At 51.4% G+C, this 10,699-nt stretch overlaps 1 protein-coding gene across 3 annotated transcripts in view; it reads right to left on the bottom strand.

Annotated features, from left to right (window-relative positions):
* Positions 1-1,385: 1,385 nt before the first annotated feature.
* Positions 1,386-10,699, bottom strand: part of Ttc7a (tetratricopeptide repeat domain 7A) — a 102,070-nt gene continuing 92,756 nt past the window's right edge. For all 3 annotated transcript variants that reach the window (XM_055619378.1, XM_055619384.1, XM_055619391.1), the window contains one exon: positions 1,386-3,325. In XM_055619378.1, the coding sequence (XP_055475353.1) occupies positions 3,104-3,325 (222 nt within the window). In that variant the 3' untranslated portion in view covers positions 1,386-3,103. The remainder of the gene's footprint in view (positions 3,326-10,699) is intronic.

The following is a 10,699-nucleotide window of genomic DNA, read 5'->3' as shown; positions in this document are numbered from 1 at the left end:
ATGAGCACTTTGGTACCCAAAGAGTTGGAGTAGTGGCAGCTGAAATTCCATTCATATTCATTTCTGCAGATTAACACTGTTAATTCAGACAACCACAACTGTGTGTGTGTGTGGGGGGGGGGTGGATGCCTTAGAAAATGGTGGGTGGTTAGAGGGCCAGAGGGAGGGAGAGTGCAAGGCAGGCCTAAGTCTTGTTCACAGACTTAAGCCCTTATGCAGGCACAGTGGGTTTAAATTCCAAGCAGTCTTTCTGGTCCTCTAATGAGGGACTGTGAACATGGTCTATGGCCTGGAGCAGGCCGGGGGGTGGGGTGGGGTTGGTGGTGTCAGGAAATGCCAGGAGTCAGTCTCCACTGCTTGACCCTCCAACATTTGACTACTTCCAGGTCAGCAAGGGCAACACTTTGTTGAACAGAAGGCCAAGCCTCTAGCTTTTCCTGTCTCTCTCCTGGTCCGGCAGACATCTCCATTGTCTCTGCGGCAGTCTGAAAGGGCAGAACATGAAGGGCTTGGGTGTGTAAGGAGTAATATGACACCAGTTGTCAGTCACTGAGATGTGTGGTGCCCGAGGGCTAGGTGACAGTCCTCAGGGCTGGGCAGTGGTGCATGCCTGCAATTCCACCACTTGGAACACAGTGGATGGAACAGTCAAGGTGGTCCTTGGCTACATCTTGAGTTTAAGGCTCAGCAGTAAAAGGCATATGCTTGCTATTCTTAGGCTCTGGGTTCAATGTGCCACACCGCTACCATTGAAGGGGGAAAAATCCAAACACAGTTGGGACCCTGTCATGTTACATGGGCAAGGGTAGAGATGGAGGCTGGCTGCAGTGGGAACCAGAAGAGCAGAGGGCTCGGACCAGAGCAGCACTGACTTCTGGACATAATGGCTGTCCTCAAGGTACAGGTGTTGCTCTGGGGGTGTACGAGGCAGTCCCTTGGGGGTCATGATAGAACAGAGCTTCCCTGTGAATTTAAATCACTTTGAAAAATTTTGGTGCACGCCTTGTAACAGCTTATATTGTGTAATTATACAATTATAATTAGTGAGGTATAATTACTCCAGATGCATTGCTGTGGGCTTCTCTGCAGACAGGCTCACCTGGATGTGGTCCAATCACCCCCAATCCTCAAGGTTCCCTAGTGGATAGGCTTATTTGAAGGACAGGCTACAGGCCAGAACCAGCCCTTGCCCAGACCTTCTGCCTCCTTACACCCCCCAGGCATTGGCCCTGACCCCTAGTCTCTCTCTCGGCTCATCCAACAAGGCTCAACCCTCTTGAAGGCCAGTCCTCTTTTCTCTTTCTCACCCTCCTGCCTTCTAGCTCTTCCTCTGTCGTGGCCTTCCTTTCCAGGGCCTGGGTAAATGAACACACTGCTTCAGACAGTACTGTTTTCCCCTTCAAGGGTCCTTTATTCACTTTCCAAAGTCACTTTTAGGTACTGGGCCTGTCTACCATGGCCTCCAAAGAGGGAATGCTCAGTCAGATGCATTTGGTGTCTTTCCCACCGCCAAGATTAACCACTGTTTCTTCAAGGAACACCAATAGTATCTGCTTATTTTTTACTATAACAGAATTCCACAAAAATATAGATCTCTAGCATATATATCTATATTTATATACACACATACACATAGAGACCCTTTAAGCAAGAGACCAAGGATTGAATAGTCTACCTTTGGCCTGGGGCTGTGGCCAGGAGACACCAGCTCTCTGGGGACACAAGATAAATCAGTAGGGCATCAAGCAACGCCCAGTGGCTTCTTCCTTTCAAGGAAGCTATGGCCGGCCATGGTAAAGCAGAGCAGCTCTCAACCCCTTTCTGCATTTAAATTGGGAGCAAGGTGAACCCGAGGGAGCTTCCAAGCAGCATTCAGGGCAGACAGAAGGGAGCTCTCCGCCAAATCTTTGGGAATGGCTTCCTGAGGGAAAGTGTCAAAAGCAGAGTGGATGACTGATGGGCCAGTGAGGGTTATCTGCCCAGCCACCCAGACCCTGGCAAACAGATCACATGGGCAACAGAAAGTTGAGGCAGGCCAGGTTCCTCCTCCATCTCTATCCAACCATGGCCTCTGTGGAGATCTGGGTAGGTGAGCTTAAAGGGCCAGGCTGGGGCTTTGGGTCACTCAACAAAGCCCAAGTGAAAGCTGGGCTGTGAATGATGAGGTGTACTGGGGTGAGTCCTATAGACTGTCATTTTGATGTCACTCACCCAAGAGGGACCTGCACTGTAGGGAAAGCCTTGAAGGAACTGTACCTAAGGCACTAGAAATGGCTAGGTTCTATATTTTCAGGCCTATCTTAGAGGCCACTGGCCTTACTTGCTGGGACGTGTTTCCAGGGTCATGAGAGTGAGTGAAAATGGAAGACTTAGGAACTATTTAGGGGCTTGGCTGGACCTGAGCCCCAAAGGCACTTGATGGTACAGAGAAAGCACATAGGAGACCTCCCCACAGAGGTAACACCAGGCATCAAAAGCCCTAACTCAGTCTGAGAGGAAGCAGGAGTCCACTGTCCGCCTTGTGTCTAGAACCTCACACTGTGTTTGTTTTGGGCAAGGCCTCAAGCTTGAACTGCCCTGAGATTGAGGGGAGAGGGTTGGGAGGGTGTGTGTCCAAGGTTGTCAAGCATGTAGAATTATAGCTCTGCAAAGTTACTTAAATTCATACCAGTTCATCTCCTAAGGCACCAAGAAAGGCATCCAGGAAAAGCTTGGCCCAGCCAGAGGGTGCTGGCAAGTTCATCTCTATGATGCACCAACTCAAGACTGGTTCATCTCAAACCAGGAAATTCAGCGGTCAGGGAGGCTAAGGGCAGGGCTTGGCTCCAAGGCACACCTTTTATCCAAAGGGAGCCCATGCTTTCTCAGGGGAGAGAGGCATTTGCTTCAGATGCAAATCTTGTCCACCCAGCTTCAGACAGGAGGAGCTCCGGCTCAGCTGGCCCTGCTGGAGGTGGGAGGAGGGGAGAAGTGGCGTCGAAGCCCGTTGAAGTGTTCACTAGTCATCTATTCCCTGAGGCCACACTCCTGAGCGCAGCTGTCCTTCCTTGCCCTCTGCTCGTGTCTGCTGCCTGCCCTGGGCAGCCTGTGGCTGCTGCCGAGGCTAGAGCTCTCTGGGGATGATGGAGAAGGGGAGCACGGGGCTGCTGGCCTCCAGCTCCAGGGCGGTGAGAAAGCAGTCCACAGCAGCCTCGTTCTGGCCTTGGCCCTGCAGCACCTCCCCCAGGCCCTGCCACGCCTCGTGGCAGGTGCTCTGCCTCTCCACAGCATCCCGCAGAACCTTCTGGGCCAGGCTCTTGTGGCCCAGTTGACTCAGCATCAGACCCTAGAAACAAAGCACAGGACAGGGTTAACGAGGCTGGGCAGAGGGATCTTAGCAACCAGGGGAGAACTGCAGTTACTTGCTCCTGGCCACCAGCCAGAGAGGCCCTAGGCCTGGCTTGGCCACAAATGACCATGCCCTTTACTCATGCAAAACCCATCTGTCCCCGCCCAAGCCCCGCTTTAGCTCTGGAGGAGCTAGGCTCCTGTTATCTTTAAAAGACAGGCCTTCGAGCCTAGACCTGATTTTGAGTGGTCCCATGTAGGAAATTCTGGGCCCTCTGTTCACTCTTCAACAAATAGGGAAAAGAATAATGAAAATTATCACAGCATGGCTGTCTGGGATGGCGCCGCTGAATTGAGTCAGCGGAGGCAAAGCTGTCAAAAAAGCTCATGCCTGCAGCATGGAGCTGCCCCTCACCCCGGAGCACTGACAGCATGAAGTATCTAGTTTGTGACAGACGGGAAGCTTCTCTGCCTGTATCAGCAGCCCGTCTTCCTGGGGACTACTGGGTCCTGACAGCCAGACACATCCTGGCAGCTGAGGGGCACAGCAGGGAGGGGGTAAGTGTGGAACGCAGTTGCTGAATGAATGAGTTAGAGGGGGCTCAGGGATGAAAGACCCTGGACGGCCATGTCAAGAGGCAGGAAGTGTGGCCTTGCAGTTTAGCTCAAAGGACGGTTGCCAGGGAACTAGAGTGTCAGGAATTGTCAAATGAGAGAGAAGGAAGTGAAACTAGCAGCCTTGAACATCTCCTCCCTCCCTCCACACCAGGGACAGTAGACAGGGTCAGGGTATGAAGAAGACTTCAGATCCCAGAAAGGCTGCTCTGTACCATTCTACTGATCTCTGTCAAGCTTTGAAGGCATCCCAAGATGCTGAGAAGTGGGCCCTTTTTTTTTGTTCCAAAGAGTGGAGGTAAATCTCCAACTTTGACTTCCTGGGCAGGCAGGGAACCAGGGTGGGGGCGGGGACTGTCTTTGTGCTTGAAGCCCCCTCTCTGCAGCCCGCCCACTGATGGCCATGTACATTTTTAGCTGGATTATTTTCCTCCTCCCCAAGTTCCCCAGAGTTAGGCCCTTGGTTGCTATGGAGACGCACCAGGAAAGATGTACATGGCTGACTTCATAAAGTCCTAAGAGAGCTTGGAACGTGACCAATTAGGCAAGAAAGATGGTGCTTAGGAAGACTGGGAAAGGCTGTCTCCAGAGGCGCTGGCTGGAGGTCCTGGGGCCAGAAAGCAGGGAGACACAACTGACTTCCAGGTTGGCCCCCTCCTCTGACCTTAAGCATAGACACACCCAAGGAGCCACTCAGTTCAGGCTGTACAACAGCAGGTGGGGGCGGGGTGCAACCTCATTCGGAGCTCTGACCAGATGCACACAGCAGTGCTGACTCAGGGTTACCAGAGCCTGGGGCAGTGTCTGTCTGGCTGGCAGTGGTCAGGCCACACTGTTATGCCCACATGGCTGGGGCAGGACCTTAAGTAGCTCACAAGGGAACAGGGCCCACGGGCTGAAGGAAGCCGATGGCTGTCAGACAGCAAAATGAAGTACCAAAAATGGGAGGTCTGAAGCCTGGGAATGCTGCCCACAGGGAGTGACAGAGGCCAGAGGCAGCCAGCAAGGCCTATCAGAGAGGGTGGGCCTACTTGCTTCTTTTCTCTGAGCTCTCTTTCTGGCTCTTTCTTCCACAGGAAGCTTTATTGGCAAGAAGAGTCCACTGAAGTGCAGATCAAGAACTCCGGACCTCTAGCTAGGCCTGGTGGTTCAATCCTGTCATCTCAGCCACTTGTGAGGCTGAGGCCTGCCTAGGGAACAGAATTCAAGGCTAGCCTGGGGAACTTAGTGAAACCATATCAAAATAAAGAGAGCTGGAAGGGAGGGGTGGGTAATATCTCAGTGGTATACTACTTCCCTAGCAAATAGAAGGCCTTACATTCAATCCCGGGATGACAAAGTGGAAAAACAGAGAGAGAGAGAGAGAAAGAGAGAAAAGGTGTGGGTGTCTGGGAAGGAGTCAGATGTGTCTGAGGCTGATGTGTGTTTCAGTTAGGACAAAGCCCAGGACTTAGCAGCCAGAAGGCCTAGCTGGGTTGAATCCTAGCTCTGCCATTCACATATACTGTGACCCCAGCAAATGGTCACAGATCTCTGAGCTGTGATGTCCTCATCTGCAAATCAGGGGATGGGAGAGCCCTTTCTCACAGGGCTGTTGAGAATTCTGGAAGGATGGTTTTGGAGAAGGTATAGCTAGACACACAGCAGGCAGCTAGCAAAGGGCAGCCTCTCTAGGAGAAGCACAGCGGGTGTGTGGCAGGGAGAGCCCAGCACTGTCCATTTCTTTAGAGGCTGGAGATGACTGGGCCTCTATTAGGAAGGGCTGTGCAGTGGGGCTGGCTCCTGTCCCCCTGCCTCACCATGCTGACCTTAGAACCTGAAAGAAGACACCAGGCCAGGCTGGGGTCAGGCTAAGTCCTGGAGGCCCAGGGCCTGTAACAGGATCTGTGGCCACCTGCCCCTGACACCAGCAGCGTTTGTGTTTGGTAGCAACTCAGTGCTGTTTGCTGCCTGACAACTGGGTGGGGCCCAAGCACAGGAGGATGCAAGGTCTCACCTGCTGTCCCCAGCCTGGCGCTGCCCCAGGGTCCATCAGCACCCTGCCATCACTTCACTGGCTGTGAGAACAGTCTCCAGGGAGATGGTGGGAACACAGAACTGGTATCTCAGTTCCACCTACACATCCCCATGGAATGGCCCTCTCTCCTTGCCCCTCATCTGCTGGGAGGGATCTAGTCCTGTGAAGAGGACCTTTGCTTCTGACCCTTCACTGTGGTGCCAGAACTGGGCTACCCATTCACAGGGATTTGGTAGCCATGTAAAAGTTATCTGTGACATGGAATACAGTAGGTGCAAGGCACACTTTGGGGCTAGAAACAGCCATCACTGGGGCTTCTGGGGGTTGGGGGGGGCACCTGCCCTCATCCATCTTTCAGGGCTCTGCTCTCCCAGGAAACCTTTCCTGAATTCAGCAAACCTTAAAAGACACACATCACATTTGGTTATTGTGGGGCTCTTGTGGACCTTCCCAGGCCTGTGCTCCAGAAGAGCAACAGCGCCATTTTCCTGTCAGCCTTTCTGTTATAAGCCAGGTGGGAGGGGCCTGGACACAGCAGGGACATGCTCTGCCTTAAGGGCTTCCTGGGTTGGACTTGTGGAGCTCAGGAGGCCTACAAGGGCCCCCCAAGCAGCTGGTCTGAGGAGCCTTGCCTTGGCTGAGGTCTGGTTCTCTAGTCAGTCTAGAGACTGAGGGGTATGGGGCATTTCCTGTTAGGAGTTAGGTATTCTGTTGCTCTACAAGGGTAGACCAGAGGCTCCAGCTTGGTATGGAAAGGAAGGGTCTTGCTAGCCTTTTCCTGCCCTCTGCTATTAAACAGTATCTCACCCTATTAATTCAGTGCCCCATTATGTCTCCTAGAGTAGAGGCATGGCCAGGCCAGGCAGGGGTGGTCAGGCATTACCATCTTTTAGGGAGCCTGCCCTGGGAAGCCGTTCTTAGTGCTGGGCCAGCTATGGGCCAAGCTGAGTGCTACTACCCACCCCTGCCCTGAAGTATTTATAGAAGTTATTTTGGAAATTTTCTTTTGAGCTCCAGGCACATTGCTGGGATTCTGAAACAGCCTTTCCAGCTGGGAAGCTGGGAATCAGCCGGGAGGCTGCTGGGGCAGGCAGGTCCCTGGAGGCCCTGTTCGAAGCCGCTGGGGAACATGGAGGAGCCAGTGCCCTGGAAGGCTCTTCAGGCACACTTGCGGAGACTGCATGGTTCTAGGGCAGCGCTGGCTCCAGCTTTGCCCAAGTGTGTCACCTTCAGCCTGTCCAAACAGACCGGGGACACACCCTTCAAGTCACATACCCCTTCTAGAACATAGCCGCTGGAGCCACAGGCCAGTTCTCCTTCCCTGTTGGAGGCAAAGAGCACAAATCTTTCGAGATCCACCTACTTACTGCCCAGCTGGTATACTATCTCAAGGTCTCTTGAAGAGGCCTGTGCTGAGAAGGTACCCAGATTCACTGGGAGCCAGCCTAGAAGCCTTCTAGGGTAGCTGACGACTATCATATTTGTGTTGCCAAACCCAAGCTGCCCATTCCTTTCTCTTCCTCGGACTTGGGGATGCAGGGTGATGGTCAAGAGATCTAGCTGAGCTGGCCTCCCTGATTGGCTGGGGTTATCCGTCTTCGGAGGGGCCTCTGGGTTATGAGGACAAAAGCAGTAGACTGCCCAGAGGCAGGTCACATCTGGTGACTTGGCTTACAGAGAACCAGGAAGTGGAAGCCTTTGCCAGTGCTACCTCTGGTCTTGACTCATCCTCTTGGGGTCCAGTAGGAGGCTGAGCTTTGGTGGAATGATGAATGGCCATTTGAGGAATGGGTAGCTTACTGGACAAGGGGGCTAAAGGCAACCTCCAGACAAAGGTTTTCCCATTCCTTTGGATTCCGAAGCTAATCAAGTCACCTGTGCCTAACTGTCACCTGATCTGAACCTGTACCCGGCCAGGCAAGCCAGGCTGGGTTAGAGGGGAAATTCTGAACTCTGGCTGTGCTATCCACAAATACCTTTCATGGCCATGAACACCCATTCAGTGCCAAGGGGTCTCAAGTTGCCTCTAGAGCAGACAGAGAAGCATCCTTAAAACACTTCGGCAAGCCAAGAGTGGAGGGAGTGAGCCCATCTGTGGCTAGGGCTTGAGTCTTCTTTAGTGGAGCTGCATGGCTGCAGAATATGCTATCCCTAAATATGCCATCTTGGCAAGACTATTTTGGGTTAAAGACAACTGAAAAGAAGCGGAAACAAGAAGCAGACACATATAGGCCTTCTGCCTATTTGCCTAAGAGCAAACAAATCTACAAAGTCCTCTTTACCTCTACCAGAGGGACAGAGGTTGGTTATAGAAAACAACCTCAGGTTTTTATGGGCCCCAGGACCATGGGACGTCCACAGCAGCATACACTATTGTGCCTTCATCCCCCACTAGCTTCCCCTGTGTCTTCCCAAAATCTGCTGTCCCTAGAGATTCAAGGACTTCTCACCTTTCTAACATTGTAGGTTTTCTGTGGAAGACCGCCTAGGTAGGAGACTTCCTCTGAGATCAATTCATTTCCCCTGAGCCCTCATCCATTCCTCATCCACCACTGTTTGCTTCCTCTGTTGTTCATTTGCCATTTGTTTGGTGGGAGGTTTGGGTGACTGGCAACAACTCAGGAAGATGGAGAGAAATGACTTTTTCATCCATTATGTTGGGAAACGGGGTCAAGCTTCCATCTCAGCCTCACAAACAAGCAATGATCCTCCCTGTTCAGGTGTCAACACAGAGACTCACTGGGAGAACTCTCTCCAACACTGGCCACTGTCTTGGCTCCTGTATTCATTTTCCTCTAGGGGTGTCCAGTGCTGCTGACAGAGGTGTAAGGCAAGAGCCTGCGGTCCCTTCCTGCCCTTCCTGAAGAGCAACACTCCTCCCTTTGACGTTGGTGAAGACCCTGCTTCTCTACTCATGTTCTGTGGGGCAGACAACAGCAGGCTTCTTGATTAGATCCTCCGCCAACACCCTGAGTACCAGGTACTCCGGCTGTGAGGGGTTTCAGGTGCTGGAGGGAGGCGGAGACTGGCTGGCAGACACTCCTATGATTTGATTTCCATGCAGAAACTACCAAGTGAGACATGGGGGACAGCCTCCAGGACGGAGGGATCATGGGTCTTCTTGTTCTACTGTGGGCACAGTAGAGAGTTTATTGTGTGCATGTGTGTGGATGTTTTGTTGTTGTTATTGGGTTTCTTTCTTTTTTCCAGCACAGAACTATGAAGAAGGCAGGGCAAGACTTTTTTTTTTTTTTTTTTTTTTTTTGCCAGGTCTGGTACAAAACCCTAACTTGCATGGAAGGCAAAGTTAGGACCAGGAAGAGCTTGCCCATCACATCCAGGAGGGTGGATGGGGGAACAGGACAGAGCAAGGAAGTGAGCACCTGCTCCTGTCTTGGAAAGCTTTGCAGCCTTCTGCTCCAGGGAGCCTTCTTCTCCTGGTGTTTGCCAGCCTCACCCTATGACTACAGGGTCAAGCCTGGCTCCTACACAGTACCTTAGGAATAACCATCTTCCTCTTTCCAGACCCCAGGGAGGGGACTTCCCAGGGCTTCAGAATAATTCTCCAGCCCAGGCTTGTATGTGGCTGAGCTCCCACAGGGAAGGATGGCTCTCCTTTGTGCCTATGGTAGGTGGTGTCTTCATAAAGGTTTGGTGGTGGCGTATAGCTAGAATGTCTTCCTAGGAACCTGCCTTGGCAATGACTTTATGGTGAAAACAATACCCCTCTATCTTCTTCTCTTTAGATAATTTCTCTAAGGATGTATCTATCCCAGAATACACAAAATGGTGTCTCTTATTCTCCATGGATGGTTTCACAGTGAATTCTTGGTACAAACACCAAGCCAACTTAACCTACTGGAAGTGTTTTCCACTGTGTTGTATCACATTTAAAAAGATCCCAAGCTCTATTGATGCATGTGGGAATGCTATGATCGATTACCAATGTCTGTCAGTGAAGGGGAACTGGAGAATATGGGATGTATGCTATCTTGCCTGTTTCACTGTACACTTTCATGTGCATTATCTCATTTGATTAGAAAACACTACAGTCTAGGGACATTTATCATCCACTTATAAAAGGGGATTCTGGGATCATGGAAGTTAACTCTTTTCCTATGTCATCAAGTAAACCAAAGCCAGAGTCAGGATGAGAGCCCAGATGTCCTGAGTCGCAGGCCAGCACAAGGAAGACATTTAGATGAGGGAACACTGGAGATCAACATGCTAAAACATTCACACGTCTTTAGGAAAATATGCTTAGCAAATCTTCTCCAGGCTTGTAATTTGCTCTTCTTTATGCATACGTGTGGGTGCTGGCAGGAACAAAGCCTGTGGAAAGGGGATGGGCTGCCCACGCAGGAGCCGACTGCCCCTCTGGTAGCTGGTAACTGAGAGTGGGTAGACCTGGCTCTGACTTGCTCCAATTTCATTAAATCAGCAAGGCTCCCCAGGAAGAGAAAAGGGACCATTTCAGTAACATCTGCAGGGAGCTACTCTGGACAGCTATTGGGTTACCATGGAAACCCATGGTTGGAAAACTGCTTCAATTTCAAGAAAATAGCTACAAACAATAATAAGCATAAATGAAAAATGGTACACTGTTACCTCAAAATTGTACTTGTTATTGGATTTTGTTGGGTTTGGGGGTTGAGGCTGCAGGCTCAGATCCGTGAATAATGCCAGCCTCCTCAATAATCAAGTTTTTTGGACATGACCTCTAGTGAGGCATTAACCAGT

The sequence above is a fragment of the Psammomys obesus genome, unplaced genomic scaffold (assembly GCF_907164565.1).
Source record: "Psammomys obesus unplaced genomic scaffold, mPsaObe1.curated_primary_1811, whole genome shotgun sequence".
In the NCBI taxonomy this organism is placed as follows: Eukaryota; Metazoa; Chordata; class Mammalia; order Rodentia; family Muridae; genus Psammomys; species Psammomys obesus.
Note: the sequence above shows the minus strand (reverse complement) of the source record. Positions and strands in the feature narration are given on the sequence as shown.